The sequence below is a fragment of the Oncorhynchus masou genome, unplaced genomic scaffold (genome assembly GCF_036934945.1).
Source record: "Oncorhynchus masou masou isolate Uvic2021 unplaced genomic scaffold, UVic_Omas_1.1 unplaced_scaffold_540, whole genome shotgun sequence".
Taxonomy (NCBI): domain Eukaryota; kingdom Metazoa; phylum Chordata; class Actinopteri; order Salmoniformes; family Salmonidae; genus Oncorhynchus; species Oncorhynchus masou.
In genome coordinates, this window is record NW_027011812.1 from 506,863 (window position 1) to 528,309 (window position 21,447).

The following is a 21,447-nucleotide window of genomic DNA, read 5'->3' on the forward strand; positions in this document are numbered from 1 at the left end:
ACACTTAATAATCTGAATGTAGAGGTGTGTTACCCAGCTAAAACACTTAATAATCTGAATGTAGAGGTGTGTTACCCAGCTACAACACTTAATAATCTGAATGTAGAGGTGTGTTACCCAGCTACAACACTAAATAATCTGAATGTAGAGGTAGAGGTGTGTTACCCAGCTACAACATTTAATAATCTGAATGTAGAGGTGTGTTACCCAGCTACAACATTTAATAATCTGAATGTAGAGGTGTGTTACCCAGCTACAACACTAAATAATCTGAATGTAGAGGTGTGTTACCCAGCTACAACATTTAATAATCTGAATGTAGAGTGTGTGTTACCCAGCTACAACACTAAATAATCTGAATGTAGAGGTGTGTTACCCAGCTACAACACTAAATAATCTGAATGTAGAGGTGTGTTACCCAGCTACAACACTAAATAATCTGAATGTAGAGGTGTGTTACCCAGCTACAACACTAAATAATCTGAATGTAGAGGTGTGTTACCCAGCTACAACACTTAATAATCTGAATGTAGAGGTGTGTTACCCAGCTCAGTGAGCCAGACGGCCACAGCTCCGTAGATCTCATCCAGTATCAGAATGACCACCAGGTTGATGATGACAGCGGTTGCCGTGACGGTGACACGCACGTTAGACTTGGTCTCCGGGTCAGGTGACATCGCCATTAGAGCGGAAACGACGATACGATACACGATCACACCGAAAACCGCAGAGAACGTCAGCCCAAACTAGGACAGAGAGACATTACTGTATTAGTCCCTCAGCCCAAACTAGGACAGAGAGACATTACTGTATTAGTCCCTCAGCCCAAACTAGGACAGAGAGACATTACTGTATTAGTCCCTCAGCCCAAACTAGGACAGAGAGACATTACTGTATTAGTCCCTCAGCCCAAACTAGGACAGAGAGACATTACTGTATAAGTCCCTCAGCCCAAACTAGGACAGAGAGACATTACTGTATTAGTCCCTCAGCCCAAACTAGGACAGAGACATTACTGTATTAGTCCCTCAGCCCAAACTAGGACAGAGAGACATCCATTAGTCCCTCAGCAAATCTATCCAACCAAAAACTGTGACGCAGAAAACCTGAGTCTACGTTTCACTATGATGAATCAAATTGGAAAACAATAAACAAACACCAAGAGTTATCTTTCCAAAACGGAGATGTATGGGTAAACCACTTCTTCAATCTTTTGGCCCTATAACACAGACTAAACAGCAAAACATCTAAATTATCAAATACAAATCTTAGAATCAACTATTAAAGACTACCAGAACCAAATTACTATACGACAGACCACGTATTCACACTGCACACCCTAATTGGCAAACACACAAACCAAAACAAAGGCAAAGTCTTCGCATGCTTTGTTGATTTAAAAAAAAGTGTTTGACTCAATTTGCCATGAGGGTCTGCTAGACAAATTGATGGAAAGCAGTTCGACATTATGAAATCCATGTACACAATCAACAAGTATGTGGTTAAAATTGGGAAAAAACACACATTTATTTCCACAGGGCCATGGGGTGAGACAGGGATGCAGCTTAAACTTCACCCTGTTCAACATATATATCAACGAATTGGCGAGGGCACTAGAACAGTCTACAGCACCCGGCCTCACCCTACTAGAATCTGAAGTCAAATGTCTACTGTTTGGTGATGATCTGGTGCTTCTGTCCCCAACCAAGGAGGGCCTACAGCAGCACCTAGATCTTCTGCACAGATTCTGTCAGACCTGGGCCCTGACAGTAAATCTCAGGAAGACAAAAAAATGGTGTTCCAAAAAAGGTAAATTTGCCAGGACCATAAATACAAATTCCATCTTGACACTGTTGCCCTAGAGTACACAAAAAAACTATACAATATTCAGCCTAAACTTCAGCGCCACAGGTAACTTCAAAGCTGTGAACAATCTGAGTGACAAGGCAAGACGGGCCTTCTATGAAATAAAAAGGAACATAAATTTGACATACCTATTAGGATCTGGCAAAAAATACTTGAATCAGTTATAGAACCCATTGCCCTTTATGGTTGTGAGGTCTGGGGTTCGCTCACCAACCAAGAATTCACAAAATGGGACAAACAACAAAAAGATCCTCCATGTACAACGTAGAACATCAAATAATACCTGCAGAGCAGAATTAAGCAGATACCCGCTAATTATCAAAATCCAGAAAAAGAGCCATTCAAATCTACAACCACCTAAAAGCGATTCCCAAACCTTCCATAACCAAGCCGTCACCCAGAGAGAAACCTGGAGAAGAATCCATAAGCAAGCTGGTCCTGGGGCTCTGCCATCACCTACAGAGAGATGAACCTGGAGAAGAATCCCCTAAGCAAGCTGGTCCTGGGGCTCTGTTCACAAACACAAACACACCCCACAGAGCCCCAGGACAGCAACACAATTAGACCCAACCAAATCATGAGAAAACCAAAAGATAATTACTTGACATTTTGGAAAGAATACCTGACCACAGAGTGGCAGAATACCTGACCACTGTGACTGACCCAAACTTAAGGAAATATTTGACTATGTACAGCCTTGCTATTGAGAAAGGACGCCATAGGCAGACATGGCTCTCAGAGAAGACAGTCTGCTATGTGCACACTGCCCACAAAATGAGGTGGAAACTGAGCTGCACTTCTTAACCTCCTGCTAAATGTATGACCATATTAACATATGTTTCCCATTCCAATAAGGCCCCGAGAGAGAGAGAGAGAGAGAGAGAGAGAGAGAGAGAGAGATAGAGACACGGAGAGAGGAGACAGAGGGAGAGGGACAGAGAGAGGAGACAGAGAGCGAGAGACACGGAGGAGGAGACAGAGAGAGAGGGACAGAGAGAGGAGACAGAGAGTGAGAGACACGGAGAGAGGAGACAGAGAGAGAGACACACAGAAAGAGGGACAGAGAGACAACATCAGGCCAAACTAAAAGCAGTCACCATAAAGAGGATGGAGGAGATGTTGATGAGGTATCCAGGCAGACGGTCCCTCCAGGTCAGCTTCTCCACACCTGTCTGGGTTAGAGGTTAGAGACACATTAAGAGCACAAGCACATGTAGATTGCCATTAGAGACCAATATAGACCAGAAGAGACTGGTAGACCAGTAAAGAACAGAGAGAACAGAGAGACCAGTAGACACCAGTAGAGACCAGTAAAGAACAGAAGACAACAGAAGACAACAGAAGAGACCAGTAGACAACAGAAGAAACCAGTAGAGACCAGTAGAGAACAGAAGAGACCAGAAGATACCAGTAAAGCTCAAAATAGACCAGTAGAGGACAACAGAAGCCAATATAGACCAGTAGAAGCCAACAGAAGTCAACAGAAGCCAAGGCAGACCAGTAGACACCAGTAAAGATCAAGAAAGACCACTGAGACAGGACTGCTGTTTGACCACTAACTAATGATCCTCTGAGACAGGACTGCTGTATGTTCCTCTGAGACAGGGATTGCTGTATGGGTCTGAGACAGGACTGCTGTATGGTCCTCTGAGACTGGACTGCTGTATGTTCCTCTGAGACAGGACTGCTGTATGTTCCTCTGAGACAGGACTGCTGTTTGACCACAGAGAATGGTCCTCTGAGACAGGACTGCTGTATGTTCCTCTGAGACAGGACTGCTGTATGTTCCTCTGAGACAGGACTGCTGTATGTTCCTCTGAGACAGGACTGCTGTTTGACCACTAACTAATGGTCCTCTGAGACAGGACTGCTATATGTTCCTCTGAGACAGGACTGCTGTATGTTCCTCTGAGACAGGACTGCTGTATGTTCCTCTGAGACAGGACTGCTGTATGTTCCTCGGAGACAGGAGACTGTTTGACCACTAACTAATGGTCCTCTGAGACAGGACTGCTGTATGTTCCTCTGAGACAGGACTGCTGTTATGTTCCTCTGAGACGGGACTGCTGTTTGTTCCTCTGAGACAGGACTGCTGTATGTTCCTCTGAGACAGGACTGCTGTATGTTCCTCTGAGACAGGACTGCTGTTTGACCACTAACCAATGTTCCTCTGAGACAGGAGACTGTATGTTCCTCTGAGACAGGACTGCTGTTATGTTCCTCTGAGACAGGACAGCTGTATGTTCCTCTGAGAGAGGGACTGCTGTTTGTTCCTCTGAGACAGGACTGCTGTTTGTTCCTCTGAGACAGGACTGCTGTTTGGTCCTCTGAGACAGGACTGCTGTTTGGTCCTCTGAGACAGGACTGCTGTTTGTTCCTCTGAGACAGGACTGCTGTTTGACCACTAACCAATGTTCCTCTGAGACAGGACTGCTGTTTGACCACTAACCAATGTTCCTCTGAGACAGGACTGCTGTTTGGTCCTCTGAGGACAGGACTGCTGTATGTTCCTCTGAGACAGGACTGCTGTTTGACCACTAACCAATGTTCCTCTGAGACAGGACTGCTGTATGTTCCTCTGAGACAGGACTGCTGTATGTTCCTCTGAGACAGGACTGCTGTTTGACCACTAACCAATGTTCCTCTGAGACAGGACTGCTGTATGTTCCTCTGAGACAGGACTGCTGTATGAGACTCTGAGACAGGACTGCTGTTTGTTCCTCTGAGACAGGACTGCTGTTTGGTCCTCTGAGACAGGAGTGCTGTTTGGTCCTCTGAGACAGGACTGCTGTTTGGTTCTCTGAGACAGGACTGCTGTTTGACCACGGAGAGAGGAGACAATGTTCCTCTGGAGACAGGACTGCTGTTTGACCACTAACCAATGTTCCTCTGAGACAGGACTGCTGTTTGGTTCTCTGAGACAGGACTGCTGTTTGACCACTAACCAATGTTCCTCTGAGACAGGACTGCTGTTTGTTCCTCTGAGACAGGACTGCTGTATGGTCCTCTGAGACAGGACTGCTGTTTGTTCCTCTGAGACAGGACTGCTGATGGTCCTCTGAGACAGGACTGACTGATGGTCCTCTGAGACAGGACTGCTGTATGGTCCTCTGAGACAGGACTGCTGTATGGTCTCAGAGACAGGACTGCTGTATGGTCCTCTGAGACAGGACTGCTGTTTGGTCCTCTGAGACCGGACTGCTGTTTGACCACAAACCAATGTTCCTCTGAGACAGGACTGCTGTATGATCCTCTGAGACAGGACTGCTGTTTGGTCCTCTGAGACAGGACTGCTGTATGTTCCTCTGAGACAGGACTGCTGTTTGTCCTCTGAGACAGGACTGCTGTATGTTCCTCTGAGACAGGACTGCTGTTTCGTCCTCTGAGACAGGACTGCTCTATGTTCCTCTGAGACAGGACTGCTCTATGTTTCTCTGAGACAGGACTGCTCTATGTTCCTCTGAGACCGGACTGCTGTTTGACCACTAACCAATGTTCCTCTGGAACAGGACTGCTGTTTGACCACTAACCAATGTTCCTCTGAGACAGGACTGCTGTTTGGTCCTCTGAGACACGGACTGCTGTTTGGTCCTCTGAGACAGGACTGCTGTTTGACCACTAAATCCAATATAGACTCTGAGACAGGACTGCTGTTGGTTCTCTGAGACAGGACTGCTGTTTGACCACTAACCAATGTTCCTCTGAGACAGGACTGCTGTTTGACCACTAACCAATGATCCTCTGAGACAGGACTGCTGTTTGTTCCTCTGAGACAGGACTGCTGCATGGTCCTCTGAGACAGGACTGCTGTATGATCCTCTGAGACAGGACTGCTGTTTGGTCCTCTGAGACAGGACTGCTGTTTGTTCCTCTGAGACAGGACTGCTGTTTGACCACTAATGTTCCTCTGCGACAGGACTGCTGTATGTTCCTCTGAGACCGGACTGCTGTTTGACCACAAACCAATGTTCCTCTGAGACAGCACTGCTGTATGATCCTCTGAGACAGGACTGCTGTTTGGTTCTCTGAGACAGGACTGCTGTTTGACCACTAACCAATGTTCCTCTGAGACAGGACTGCTGTTTGGTTCTCTGAGACAGGACTGCTGTTTGACCACTAACCAATGTTCCTCTGAGACAGGACTGCTGTATGGTCCTCTGAGACAGGACTGCTGTATGGTCCTCTCTGAGACAGGACTGCTGTTTGTTCCTCTGAGACAGGACTGCTGTATGGTCCTCTGAGACAGGACTGCTGTATGGTCCTCTGAGACAGGACTGCTGTATGGTCCTCTGAGACAGGACTGCTGTATGGTCCTCTGAGACAGGATTGCTGTATGGTCCTCTGAGACAGGACTGCTGTATGGTCCTCTGAGACAGGACTGCTGTATGTTCCTCTGAGACAGGACTGCTGTTTGACCACTAACCAATGTTCCTCTGAGACAGGACTGCTGTATGTTCCTCTGAGACAGGACTGCTCGATGTTCCTCTGAGACAGGACTGCTCCTATGTTCCTCTGAGACAGGACTGCTCCTATGTTCCTCTGAGACAGGACTGCTGTTTGGTCCTCTGAGACAGGACTGCTGTATGTTCCTCTGGAGACAGGACTGCTGTATGTTCCTCTGAGACAGGACTGCTGTATGTTCCTCTGGGAACAGGACTGCTGTTGGTCCTCTGAGACAGGACTGCTGTTTGTTCCTCTGAGACAGGACTGCTGTATGTTCCTCTGAGACAGGACTGCTGTGTGTTCCTCTGAGACAGGACTGCTGTGTGTTCCTCTGAGACAGGACTGCTGCTTATGTTCCTCTGAGACAGGACTGCTGTTTGGTCCTCTGAGACAGGACTGCTGTATGTTCCTCTGAGACAGGACTGCTGTTTGACCATAACCAATGTTCCTCTGAGACAGGACTGCTGTTTGGTCCTCTGAGACAGGACTGCTGTTTGACCACTAACCAATGTTCCTCTGAGACAGGACTGCTGTATGTTCCTCTGAGACAGGACTGCTGTTTGACCACTAACCAATGTTCCTCTGAGACAGGACTGCTGTATGATCCTCTGAGACAGGACTGCTGTTTGGTCCTCTGAGACAGGACTGCTGTATGTTCCTCTGAGACAGGACTGCTGTTTGGTCCTCTGAGACAGGACTGCTGTATGTTCCTCTGAGACAGGACTGCTGTTTCGTCCTCTGAGACAGGACTGCTCTATGTTCCTCTGAGACAGGACTGCTCTATGTTCCTCTGAGACAGGACTGCTCTATGTTCCTCTGAGACCGGACTGCTGTTTGACCACTAACCAATGTTCCTCTGAGACAGGACTGCTGTTTGACCACTAACCAATGTTCCTCTGAGACAGGACTGCTGTTTGGTCCTCTGAGACAGGACTGCTGTTTGACCACTAACCAATATTCCTCTGAGACAGGACTGCTGTTTGGTTCTCTGAGACAGGACTGCTGTTTGACCACTAACCAATGTTCCTCTGAGACAGGACTGCTGTTTGACCACTAACCAATGTTCCTCTGAGACAGGACTGCTGTATGGTCCTCTGAGACAGGACTGCTGTTTGTTCCTCTGAGACAGGACTGCTGTATGGTCCTCTGAGACAGGACTGCTGTATGATCCTCTGAGACAGGACTGCTGTTTGGTCCTCTGAGACAGGACTGCTGTTTGACCACTAATGTTCCTCTGCGACAGGACTGCTGTATGTTCCTCTGAGACCGGACTGCTGTTTGACCACAAACCAATGTTCCTCTGAGACAGGACTGCTGTATGATCCTCTGAGACAGGACTGCTGTTTGGTTCTCTGAGACAGGACTGCTGTTTGACCACTAACCAATGTTCCTCTGAGACAGGACTGCTGTTTGACCACTAACCAATGTTCCTCTGAGACAGGACTGCTGTTTGGTTCTCTGAGACAGGACTGCTGTTTGACCACTAACCAATGTTCCTCTGAGACAGGACTGCTTTGGCTGTTCCTCCTGAGACAGGACTGCTGTATGGTCCTCTGAGACAGGACTGCTGTATGGTCTCTGAGACAGGACTGCTGTTTGTTCCTCTGAGACAGGACTGCTGTATGGTCCTCTGGGGCCCAGGACTGCTGTATGGTCCTCTGAGACAGGACTGCTGTATGGTCCTCTGAGACAGGACTGCTGTATGGTCCTCTGAGACAGGACTGCTGTATGTTCCTCTGAGACAGGACTGCTGTTTGACCACTAACCAATGTTCCTCTGAGACAGGACTGCTGTATGTTCCTCTGAGACAGGACTGCTGTTTGGTCCTCTGAGACAGGACTGCTCTATGTTCCTCTGAGACCCAGGACTGCTCTATGTTCCTCTCTGAGACAGGTTTGCTGTTTGACCACTAACCAATGTTCCTCTGAGACAGGACTGCTGTATGTTCCTCTGAGACAGGACTGCTGTTTGTTCCTCTGAGACAGGACTGCTGTATGTTCCTCTGAGACAGGACTGCTGTTTGGTCCTCTGAGACAGGACTGCTGTTTGTTCCTCTGAGTCAGGACTGCTGTTTGACCACTAACCAATGTTCCTCTGAGACAGGACTGCTGTTTGGTCCTCTGAGACAGGACTGCTGTTTGACCACTAACCAATGTTCCTCTGAGACAGGACTGCTGTATGTTCCTCTGAGACAGACTGCTGTTTGACCACTAACCAATGTTCCTCTGAGACAGGACTGCTGTATGTTCCTCTGATACAGGACTGCTGTATGTTCCTCTGAGACAGGACTGCTGTTTGACCACTAACCAATGTTCCTCTGAGACAGGACTGCTGTTTGGTCCTCTGAGACAGGACTGCTGTTTGACCACTAACCAATGTTCCTCTGAGACAGGACTGCTGTATGTTCCTCTGAGACAGGACTGCTGTTTGACCACTAACCAATGTTCCTCTGAGACAGGACTGTTGTATGTTCCTCTGATACAGGACTGCTGTATGTTCCTCTGAGACAGGACTGCTGTATGTTCCTCTGATACAGGACTGCTGTATGTTCCTCTGAGACAGGACTACTGTATGTTCCTCTGAGACAGGACTACTGTTTGGTCCTCTGAGACAGGACTGCTGTTTGGTCCTCTGAGACAGGACTGCTGTTTGGTCCTCTGAGACAGGACTGCTGTATGTGCCTCTGAGACAGGACTGCTGTTTGACCACTAACCAATGTTCCTCTGAGACAGGACTGCTGTATGTTCCTCTGAGACAGGACTGCTGTTTGACCACTAAATCCAATGTTCCTCTGAGACAGGACTGCTGTATGTTCCTCTGAGACAGGACTGCTGTTTGGTCCCTCTGAGACAGGACTGCTGTTTGACCACTAACCAATGTTCCTCTGAGACAGGACTGCTGTTTGACCACTAACCAATGTTCCTCTGAGACAGGACTGCTGTTTGTTCCTCTGAGACAGGACTGCCGTATGTTCCTCTGAGACAGGACTGCTGTTCCTCTGAGACAGGACTGCTGTATGGTCCTCTGAGACAGGACTGCTGTTTGTTCCTCTAACCCTAACCATTGATAGTGATCACACATTGTTGGTTTTGGAGCTGTTAGAATCCATTTCCCAGTACTTGTGACATTACAAGTTGAAACACACACAGGCAGTGACTGTAGATGTCCCAGTGATGCAGCACGTTGTCAGATCATAAGGTGGACAACAGCACCACCTAGCACCCACACAGCACCAAGCACCCACCCACACCCACACAGCACCAAGCACCCACCCACCACCTGCACCCACCCACCCATCTACCACCTAGCACCCACCCACATCCCACACCACCTAGCACACACCCACCCACCCACCACCTAGCACACACCCACCGAGCACCCACCCACCCAAACACCACCTAGCACCCACCCACACACCACCTACCACGTATCACCTAGCACCCACCCACACCCACCACCTAGCACTCACCCACACCCACACACATCCACCACCTAGCACCCACCCACACCCATCCCCAACCTAGCACCCACCCACACCCACCCACACCCACACACATCCACCACCAAGCACCCACCCACACCCACACACATCCACCACCTAGCACCCACCCACACCCACCCACCACCTAGCACCCACCCACAAGCACCCACCCACCCACCACCACCTAGCACCCACCCACACACACATCCACCACCTAGCACTCCACCTCTCCTCACCACCCACCCACACACACATCCACAGCACACAGCACTGACATACATACTCTAACCCTCTCCTCCCCACCTCTCGTCTGTTCTCTTCCCCTCCCCTCAGCTCTAGTCACCTCTCTCGTCTTCTCCCCCAACCTCGTCTCCTCACCCCAACCTCTCGTCTCCCTCACCCCAACCTCTCCCCTTGACACTAGTAAAAGTCATGGCAGTAACACAGGAGATTAGTGTCCATATAACCTAATGTAGCAGGCCTTTCATTCTGGTCCTGTCTGGGTGGTTCTCTTCTGCACTGTTCAACCAATCCAGTAATTGTGGAGGAGGAGTTAAGCTGGAGTGTCTGCTTGTTAACGTCCAAAAGAGGGAAGTTGCTTCACAGGCTCTCTAACCATCCCTGTAAACTGGATGCATCTGGTTTTCAGCACCCTTGCTGAGGGTGGTAACCATGTGGTCTTGCACTGAAATGAACCCAAGAGACCCACTATAAGGTCAGGACTCTCTCCTGACACCACCACATCCCTGTCAGAGTGCATCTAACACACTCCTCCTCCCTGCAGGCCGCTCAAGCCCCTTTGGGAAATTACTGTCATGGGATTTCCTCTCGGCCATATGTCACCTCACACACACCCCCTTTCTATCTAGAGCAGGAATTAACAGAGTACAGAGATGTACCACAAGGCACCTAGTGACAATGTTCTGCCATCTAGTCAGAGCAACGTCAGACGGAAGGGAAGAGGAAGTCAGACAGGGTTAAGGTCAGGTCGGGAGGCTGGGTGAAGGTCGCGTCGGGAGGCTAGGTGAAGGTCGGGAGGCTGGGGTGAAGGTCAAGATCGGGAGGCTGGGTGGAAGGTCAGATCGGGTGGCTGGGTGAAGGTCGGGAGGCTGGGGTGAAGGTCAGGTCGGGAGGCTGGGTGAAGGTCAGGTCGGGTGGCTGAAGGTCAAGTCGGGAGGCTGGGTGAAGGTCAGGTCGGTGGCTGGGCTAAGGTCGGGAGGCTGGGCGAAGGTCGGGAGGCTGGGCTAAGGTCGGGAGGCTGGGCGAAGGTCGGGAGGCTGGGCGAAGGTCGGGAGGCTGGGCGAGAAGGTCGGGAGGCTGGGCGAAGGTCGGGAGGCTGGGCAGGTCGGGAGGCTGGGCGAGGGTCGGGAGGCTGGGGAGGCTGAGGCTGGGGTCAGGTCGGGAGGCTGGGCGAGGGTCAGGTCGGGAGGCTGGGCGAGGGTCAGGTCGGGAGGCTGGGCGAGAGGGTCAGGTCGGGAGGCTAGGCGAGGGTCAGGTCGGGAGGCTAGGCGAGGGTCAGGGTCGGGGAGGCTAGGCGAGGGTCAGGCCGGGGAGGCTAGGCGAGGGTCAGGTCGGGAGGCTAGGCGAGGGTCAGGTCGGGAGGCTAGGCGAGGGTCAGGTCGGGAGGCTAGGCGAGGGTCAGGTCGGGAGGCTAGGCGAGGGTCAGGTCGGGAGGCTAGGGCGAGGGTCAGGTCGGGAGGCTCAGCGGAGGGGTCAGGTCGGGAGGCCAGGCGCAGGGCTTGTGCCGGGAGGCTAGGGCGAGGGTCAGCCTGGAGGCGCAGCGGTCAGCCAGAGGCTAGAAGGTCAGGTCTGGAGGCTGGGGGGAAGGCCTGAGGAAGGGGGCAGGGAAGGACGGGAGGCTGGGCAGCGCCGGAGGCTGGGTGAAGACAGAGGCCGGTGGTATACTGGGAGGCTGGGTGCATGACGCTGAGGCCAAGGAAGGCCTGGGAGGCTGGGTGAAGGACGGGAGGCTGGGTGAAGGTCGGGAGGCTGGGTGAAGACAGGAGGCCAGGCAAGGCCGGGAGGCGGCAGGACGGAGGCTGGGGTGCAGAAGGCTGGAGGCTGGGTGAAGGACAGGAGGCTGGTGAAGGTCGTGGAGGCTGGGTGAAGGTCGGGAGGCGGTGAAGGTCAGGCGGGCATACTGAGGCTGGGTGAAGGAGGTGGGAGGCTGGGTGGGGGACGGGAGGCTGGGTGAAGGTCGGGAGGCTGGGGTGAAGGACGGGGAGGGCTGGGTGAAGGTCGGGAGAATGGGGTGAAGGATTTTGGTGCCATTTAACCACGGCAAGGTGACTGGGAACAATGGCAGGAATATGAACAGTGTAGTTATTCCCTCCACAAGGCAATCAAACAAGTTAATTCCTCCACAAGGCAATCAAACAAGTTAATTCCCTCCACAAGGCAATCAAACAAGTTAATTCCCTCCACAGACACTAATCAAACAAGTGACTGAGTTCTTCCAGGAAGTGTTTACAATCAAACAAGTAAAGGGAATTCCCCCTCAAATGGACAAAAATGAATGGTAAACCATTGGCATAGTACAAACCATGTACACAATGGACAATACCACCCAAATCGGCGTTGATTCATGAAAAATGTTTTGCAAATGCCATATGGTGCCAGTTATAACACTTCAAAAATCCAACAGGTGGCGTGTGCACTCCACCTTGGTTTTTCATATAGGAAATGGACAAAGTCAACATCCAAAAGCCAAATTTTGAAAAAATGAATTTGTCAAAAACTTATCACCCCCCAAAGTGCTTTCTGGACCGTTTTCGAAATTCTTTAGAATTTTGTGTCAATTACACGTATAAGAACTGTATCAACATACTTTAGTCATATTTTATTATCATAATTATTTATTTATTTTTTTACTTGTGCATAAGGCATATGTTTTGTGGGGGCCAAATGTCATAAGAAATTTGACATGCTCAAAAATCCTGCAGAAATGCAAAATTGACTGGCCTGATGAACTCGGGATGGCCGGGCAGTGATTGCAATGCCTTTCAATCACAGTGGTGTTGATTTCATCATGTCCATTTGTTTATGTTGTTTTCTCACTTTTGCAAAGTCACTGTGCATTTGCAATATGGTTAACTGGGCATTCACCAAAGCCAATTTGTCATGCTATAAAAATCGTGCAAAAACTTGATCATTTGATGAAAAGATGCTGGGCAGTGATTCTGGTACCTCCATCGCTCGTTAGGGTTGATTTCAGAATGTCCATTTGGTGATGTTTTCTCTCCTCCTTGCAAAGTCACTGTGCATTTGCAATATGGTTAACTGGGCATTCACCATCACCAATTTGTCATGCTATAAAAATCGTGCAGAAATGCAAATTGACTGGCCCGATGAACTCGGATGGCTGGGCAGTGATTCTGGTACCTCTCCATCGCTCGTTAGGGTTGATTTCCAGAATGTCCATTTGTTTATGATGTTTCTCACTCTTTTGCAAAGTCACTGTGCATTTGCAATATGGTTAACTGGGCATTCACCATCACCAATTTGTCATGCTATAAAAATCGTGCAGGAATGCCAAATTGACTGGCCCGATGAACTCAGGATGGCTGGGCAGTGATTCTGGTACCTCTCCATCGCTCGTTAGGGTTGATTTCAGAATGTCACTTTTGGTGATGGTACCTCACCGTTTACACATATTGCAAATGGACAAGAGTCACCTGCAAGTCACCGTCCATCAGTCAATTTGATATCATTCTGACACCAAACTGATACAAACTGACATCAAACCCACTTTTCCCAACTCGTTTAGGAGCCAAGTATCACATACTTCAGAGCTGGCCCAAAATTCACAACGCCTTCGGTTCAAGCCATAAAAAAAACATAAAACACGTAGTTACGTTCTAGCTGCGGGTCCATTTCTTGTGTTATGTGTAGGCCTAGCTGGCGACCCGAATCCCAAGTTTCGGCTCGATAGGTCATTTGGTGTCCAGTAAAACCCTAATTGGTGCTGAAAATCCACTTTTTCAATTACTTGCTACGGGGTCCTTGAATGAGCTATCGGACAGAAACGTTGGGTTCTGTCTCTATGGGCCGAAGACGGTCACAATGCACCTAGTTCTTGTGACTCTGGGACATTTTAAAGGCCATTTTCTTTAATGGTCAAAATGAATTGAAGTCATTGCAAATGTTCGACGCTGTTTCTTTGACCGAGAACCTTCTAGAGCCACCTAACTCAACACTATCGAACCTGAGGTCTAGAACATGATTCTAAAGTTTCGGAACTCTAGGTCTGACGGTTTTTTTAGCTCGAACAAAGCTAACTATTGGAGGCACTGTCAGTCTCTATGCACCCCAATACGTCCCTCCATCCAAGTTGTGTATCTGTGTGATTTAGTTTTCCTTTTAATTTTTATGGGAAAAATGACTGATTTACAGTTCATGGGGGTTGCCTAATCACACATATGAAGTTTTGGACAGATCTGCTTTTTTTAACCCTTCCAAACAGCCCCTGAGACACCAAGTATGGCACTTCCGGTTGGCACAGGAAGCTATAAGTACACACGTCTTGATTGACATAGACACTTACAGAATCCTGAGTTTTAAGTCTTTACGTTGAGAATTGACTGATCTACATAGGGTTGAATGCAGAGTCATTTTCACCTTTGCTGGTGATGTACATCCAAATACCTTTTGGGTGAATTGAACCACTTCCGGTTGCTCCAGGAAGCTTAGAATCGACACAGGTAGACCTCATAGTGGTCTGATGGAATGTCATAGAAGACAGGTTCATACAGCATTCATAACCCATATAGACTCCAGGTTGTATTTAGGGGAGCAGCCAATGTATTCCTATGGGGAGAGAAGTCAATGCAAACTGTTTTTATGTAAACACCTTTTAACTGTGAAGGGTTAATGCCACACGGTCAAGGTTAGGCTTGCACAGATCGGGAGGACCTTAGGAACAGTCCTGTGGTTGAATTGTCCTTCTAAACCTAACGGTTCCGCCGCTGTCACCCAAAATCAAATGACGTTCTGGTGCAGGCTTCATATTGGGCCTACTTTTCTCATGGTCGCTGCGCTTAGACCGAGCGAGCTACGGTCAAGCGGGATATCTCGTTGAACTCGGCACGGCCTTGGGATTATGTTTATGCCATTGCCTGCTCTCTGTGTCTTTAAACACCACGCTTTGTCACTCCATCCTTGCTGTGTGTGTGTGTGTGTGAGAGCTTTTCTTTGACATCTGTTGGGAGAAATGACTGATTTTACAGTTCAGGAGGGTTGTCTAATCACACATATGAAGTTTTGAAAAGATCTGACCTTTTTAACCCTTGGATACAGCCACTATGACACCATTTAAGGCACTTTCTGTTGGCACAGGAAGCTATAAATAAACTCATATCCTCATTGGGGTATGCCTTTACAGAATCCTGAGTTTTAAGTCTTAGTTATTTACAGAGGGTTTAGTGAGTGTGTGTTATTTCAGAAAATCATAGAAAATCACAGAAATCTCGCAGAGCTCCGCAGCACACTTTAAAAATATTCGTATGAACACCCTGCAACTGGATTTGTAACTGTTGAAAAAAAAACACCTATATTTGAACATCACAAATCTGTCATCGTACGATTTCTCTTAAATGACGATAGATAAATGGCTGATTTTTTTGTTATTGACACCGGAGGCTCCTTGACTTTGACGTGGAGTGAAAATAATTTCTATATTTTCATTTTTTGGACCTTTAATCCCAGAAAAAAATGGCCATAACTCAAAAACCGTTGAGGCCTAGACGCCATCTTGTTCGGGGCCAACTGCCCATTATGCCAAACCTATGCTCACCAAGTTTCGGCATCGAAATATTTTCAGTTTTCGAGATAAGGCCCGTCGTGATTCGTGATGTTTTGTCAAATTGCAGTATGATTGCTTATGCCCTCTTGTGGGATTTTCCGGGATAGCGGAAAATGACCGAAATCTGATTATTTTATAAAACGAAAACCGAATGTCCGACAAAGTTCATTTGATGACTTCCTGTAGGTCTGGCCCTGCCGGCTGCCCGACGCTGCCTCCCGACTTTAAAATGTTTTCGGATCGCCTAGTAGGGACGGCACATTTGCAATATGGACTTTCTCACTAACCATACGTGGAAAATGTTGAAAAGTTCCCTTAATGTATGTTAATTCTTCCACAATGCAATCAAACAAGTAAAACGTCAGCATAGAGACAAGGTGGAGTCACACCAACAGCTCAGACACCAGACATGTGGCTACAGAGTCTACAGACAATCAGACAGGAGACGTATGTGGCAGGGACTACAGACAATCACGGACTACAAATGGAAACCAGCCACGTCGTGGACACAAACATCCTGCTTCCGGACAAGCTGAACACCTTCTCCGGGTCACTTTGAGGATCACACAGTGTCATCGACACGGCCCACTACCAAGGACAGTGTGCCTCCTTCTCCGTGGCCGACCTGGAGTAAGACATTTAAATGTGTTAACCCTCGCAAGGCTGCCAGCCCAGACAGCATCCCTAGCTGCGTTCTCAGAGCTTGTGCAGAACAGCTGGCTGGTGTGTTTACAGACATATTAAATCTCTCCCTATCCCAGTCTGCTGTTCCCACATGCCCAAGGTGACCACCATTGTTCCTGTTCAAGAAAGCGAAGGTAACAGAGCTATACAACTATCGCCCCGTAACACTCACTTCTGTCATCATGAAGTGCTTTGAGAGACTAATCAAGGATCATATCACCTCCAATTCTACTTGACACCCTAGACCCACCCAATTTGCTTACCGCCCCAATAGACTCCACCGACAATGCAATGCAACGCACACTGCCCTAACCCATCTGGACAAGAGGAATACCTATGTAAGAATGCTGTTAATTGACAGTAGCTCAGCATTCAACACCATAGTACCTTCCAAGATCATCATTGCGCCCTGTGAAGCTAGGTCCTGGACTTCCTGACGGGTCGCCCCCAAGAGGTGAAACAACACCCTCCACTTCGCTGATCCTCAACACAGGGACCCCACAAGGGTGCGTTCTCAGCCCTCTCCTGTACCTCCTGTTCACACATGACTGCGTGGCACAAGCATGCCTCCAACTCAATCATCAAGTTTGCAGATGACACAACAGTAGTTAGGCTTGATTACCAACAATGAGACAGCCTACATGGACGTGGTGAGGGCTCTAGGAGTGTGGTGCCAGGGAAAATAACCTCACCAATGTCAACAAAACAAAAGGAGATGATTGTGGACTTCAGGAAAGAGCAGAAGGAGCACCCCCTATCCACATCGATGGACAGTAGTGGGAGAAGGTGGAACGTTTTAAGTTCCTTGAGCACACATCACTGACAAACTGAAATGGTACACCCACACAGACAATCTCAAGAGGCTGAAGAAATTTGTCTTGGCACCTAAAACCCACAAACTTTTACAGATGGACACCGAGAGCATCCTGTCGGGCTGTATCACCGCCTGGTATGGCAACTGCTCCGCTCACAACCGTAAGGCTCTCCAGAGGGTAGTGAGGTCTGCACAACGCATCACCGGGGGCACCTACACCACCTGATGACACAGGAAGGCCAAAAAGATCATCAAGGACAACAACCACCCGAGCCACTGCCTGTTCACCCCGCTATCATCCAGAAGGCGAGGTCAGTACAGGTGCATCAAAGCTGGGACCAAGAGACTGAAAAACAGCTTCTATCTCAAGGCCATCCGACTGTTAAACAGCCACCACTAACACAGAGGCTGCTGCCCTGTATACATAGACTTTAAATCACTGGCCACTTTATTACATTGAACACTAAATCACTTGAATAATGTTTATATATTTGCATTACTCATCTCGTACGTATATACTGTTTTCTATTCTACTGTATCTTAGTCTGTGCTGCTCTGACATTTCTCCTCCATATATTTATATATTCTTAATTCCTTTAATTGACTTAAGATATGTAGGTATTGGGTATATGTTGTAAAATTGTTAGATATTACTGCACTGTCGGAGCTAGAAACACTGAGGGGAACGGCACCGCAGTACCTCCAGGCTCTGATCAGGCCCTACACCCAAACAAGGGCACTGCGTTCATCCACCTCTGGCCTGCTCGCCTCCCTACCACTGAGGAAGTACAGTTCCCGCTCAGCCCAGTCAAAACTGTTCGCTGCTCTGGCCCCCCAATGTTGGAACAAACTCCCTCACGACGCCAGGACAGCGGAGTCAATCACCACCTTCCGGAGACACCTGAAACCCCACCTCTTTAAGGAATACCTAGGATAGGATAAAGTAATCCTTCTCACCCCCCCTTAAATGATTTAGATGCACTATTGTAAAGTGGCTGTTCCACTGGATGTCATAAGGTGAATTCACCAATTTGTAAGTCGCTCTGGATAAGAGCGTCTGCCAAATGACTTAAATGTAAATGTAAACAAGCATTTCGATAAACCTGCAATAACATCTGCTAAACACGTGTATGTGACCAATAACATTTGATTATTCAGTTAGTGAAGCCATGTTCTTGTTTCTGTCTCTATTCAGTTAGTGAAGCCATGTTTCAGTCTCTTCAGTTAGTGAAGCCATGTTTGTCTGTCTCTATTCAGTTAGTGAAGCCATGTTTGTCTGTCTCTATTCAGTTAGTGAAGCCATGTTTCTGTCTGTCTCTATTCAGTTAGTGAAGCCATGTTTCTGTTTGTCTCTATTCAGTTAGTGAAGCCATGTTTCTGTTTGTCTCTATTCAGTTAGTGAAGCCATGTTTCTGTTTGTCTCTATTCAGTTAGTGAAGCCATGTTTCTGTTTGTCTCTATTCAGTTAGTGAAGCCATATTTGTCTCTATTCAGTTAGTGAAGCCATATTTGTCTCTATTCAGTTAGTGAAGCCATGTTCCTGTTTCAGTCTGTAGTCAAATCAAATCGTATTTGTCACATACAAGCCCTTAACCAACAATGCAGTTTCAAGAAAACACCTCAAAAGTAAGATAAAAATAAGAGCAGCAGTAAATAACAATAGCATGGTTACATATAGGGGGGACCGGTACAGAGTCAATGTGCGGGAGCACCGGTTAGTCCAGGTCATTAAGGTAATATGTACATGTAGGTTGAGTTAGTGACTATGCATAGATAAACAGAGTAGCAGCAGCGTAGAAGAGGAGGGGGCAATGCAAATAGCCTGGGTAGCCAATTGATTAGCTATTCCAAGAAGCTGTTGAGAAGCCTCTTGGACCGAGACTTTGCGCTTCGGTAAAGCTTGCCGTGTGGTAGCAGAGAGAACAGTCTATGACTAATTCTTTCACAATTTTTAGGGCCTTCCTCTGACACCGCCTGGTATAGAGGTCCTGGATGACAAGAAGCTTGGTCCCTGTGATGTATTGGGCCGTACACGCTACCCTATGTAGTGCCTTGCGGTCGGAGGCCGAGCAATTGCAATATCAGGCAGTGATGCAACCCATCAGGATGCTCTCGATGGTGCAGCTGTAAAACCTTTTGAGGATCTGAAGACCAAGGGGTTCTGGGATAATGGTGTTGATGTGAGCCACGACCAGCCTTTCAAAGCATTTCATGGCTACAGACGTGAGTGCTACAGGTCAGTAGTCATTTAGGCAGGTTCTTGGGCACATGAAATATGGTGGTCTGCTTGAAACATGTTGGGATTACAGACTCAGACAGGGTGAGGTTGAAAATGTCAGTGAAGACACTTGCCAGTTGGACAGAGCATGCTTTGAGTACACGTCCTGGTAATCCGTCTGGCCCTGCGCCCTTGTGAATGTTGACCTGTTTAAGGGTCTTACTCACATTGGCTGTGGAGAGCGTGATCACAGTTGTCCGGAACAGCTGATGCTCTCATGCTGTTTCAGTATTACTTGCCTCTAAGCGAGCATAGAAGTTATTTAGCTCCTCTGGTAGGCACGTGTCACTGGGCAGCTCTCGGGTGTGCTTCCCTTTGTAGTCTGTAATAGTTTGCAAGCACTGCCACATCTGATGAGTATCAGAGCTGGTGTAGGACGATTTGATCTTCGTCCTGTATTGACACTTTGCCTGTTTGATGGTTCGTCGGAGGGCGTAGCGGGATTTCTGTTAAGCTTCCGGGTTCGAGTCCCGCTCCTTGAAAGGTGCAGCTCTAACCTTTAGCTCAGAGCGAATGTTGCCTGTAATCAATGGCTTCTGGTTGGGGGATGTACGTTCAGTCACTGCGGGAACGACGTCATCGATGCACTTCTTGGCCATAGTGGGAGGTGGCCTGGCGGGTAGGTGCGTTGGGCCATTACCCGAAAGGTTGCTGGATCGAATCCCCGAGCTGACAAGATAAGAAATCTGTCATTCTTTCCCTGAACAACGCAGTTAATCCACTGTTAGTCCAGGCGTGGATGTCGATTATGGCAGCCCCCCAGAGGTTGGGTTAATTTCAGAAGACACATTTCAGTTGAATGCATTCGGTTGTACAACTAGCTAGGTATTTCATCTTTCCCTTTCCCTATTGATGAAATCAGTAACTGATGTAGTGTACTCCTCAATGCCATCGGAAGAATCCCGGAACATATTCCAGTCTGTGCTAGCAAAACAGTCCTGTAGTTTAGCATCTGCTTCATCTGACCACTTCAGTATTGAGCGAGTCACTGGTGCTTTCTGCTTTATGATTGCTTGTAAGCAGGAATCAGGAGGATAGAATTATGGTCAGATTTGCCAAATGGAGGGCGAGTTTTGTACGCGTCTCTGTGTGTGGTGTAAAGGTGTGTGTGGTGTAAAGGTGTGTGTGGTGTAAAGGTGGTCCAGAGGTTTTTCCCCCCTCTGGTTGCACATTTAACATGCTGATAGAAGCAAAACAGATTTAAGTTTCCCTACATTAAAGTCCCCGGCCAGTAGGAGCGCCACCTCTGGATGAGCGTTTTCCTGTTTGATTATGGTGGTATACAGCTCATTGAGTGTGGTCTCAGTGCATCGGTCTGTGGTGGTATGTAGACAGCTTCAAAAAATACAGACGAAAACTCTAGGTAGTTACTGTGGTCTACAGCTCATCATGAGATCCTCTACGTCAGGCGAGCAAAACCTCAAGACTTCCTTAGACATCGTGCACCAGCTGTTGTTTACAAATATACATAGACCTCCGCCCCGTGTCTTACCAGTGGCCGCTGTTCTATCCTGCCTATAGAGTGTACAACCCGCCAGCTGTATGTTATTAATGTCGTTGTTCAACCACGACTGTGAAACAAAGTATTACAGTTTTTAATGTCCCGTTTGTAGGATATATGTGCTTTCAGTTCGTCCCATTTATTTTCCAACGATTGAACATTGCCATCCGTACTGTTAAACAAAGGCAGATTAGCCTCTCGCCACCTGATCCTCACAAGGCAATCTCTTTCCGGGAAATCTGTTTGTTTCTCCAGCGAATGACAGGGATGAGGGTCTGTTCGGGTGTTTGGAGTATATCATTCCCGTCCGACTCATTGAAGAGAAATTATTTGTCCAATTTGAGGTGAGTAATCTCTGTTCTGATGTCCAGAAGCTCTTTTCGGGTCATTATGTACAAAATAAGTTACAAACAATGAGAAAAAATAAATAAAAAAATAGCATGGTTGGTTAAGAGCCAATAAAACACGGCTGCCACGCTCTACAGGCAATAGAGAGCGGCCACACGGCCGCTCCCTCCCGGCCACGCGGCCGCTCCCTCCCGGCCACGCGGCCGCTCCTCCCCGGCCACACTGCCGCTCC

The 21,447-nt window shown here is 48.1% G+C and overlaps 2 protein-coding genes across 2 annotated transcripts in view; both read right to left on the bottom strand.

Moving 5' to 3' along the window:
* Positions 1-10,464, bottom strand: part of LOC135535984 (anoctamin-2-like) — a 51,657-nt gene extending 41,193 nt beyond the window's left edge. The window contains exons 1-3 of the mRNA XM_064962386.1: positions 10,407-10,464; positions 2,964-3,034; positions 545-746 (exon numbers count right to left, since the gene is read on the bottom strand). Of these exons, the coding sequence (XP_064818458.1) occupies positions 545-746; positions 2,964-3,034; positions 10,407-10,464 (331 nt within the window). The remainder of the gene's footprint in view (positions 1-544; positions 747-2,963; positions 3,035-10,406) is intronic.
* A 570-nt stretch (positions 10,465-11,034) lies between these two features.
* LOC135535985 (uncharacterized) lies at positions 11,035-19,965 on the bottom strand. Its single transcript, XM_064962387.1, has 3 exons — positions 19,864-19,965; positions 11,620-12,017; positions 11,035-11,320 (listed from the first exon to the last, which is right to left on the bottom strand). The coding sequence occupies exons 1-3, from the start codon at positions 19,963-19,965 to the stop codon at positions 11,035-11,037; spliced, it is 786 nt and encodes a 261-aa protein (XP_064818459.1).
* Positions 19,966-21,447: the final 1,482 nt, after the last annotated feature.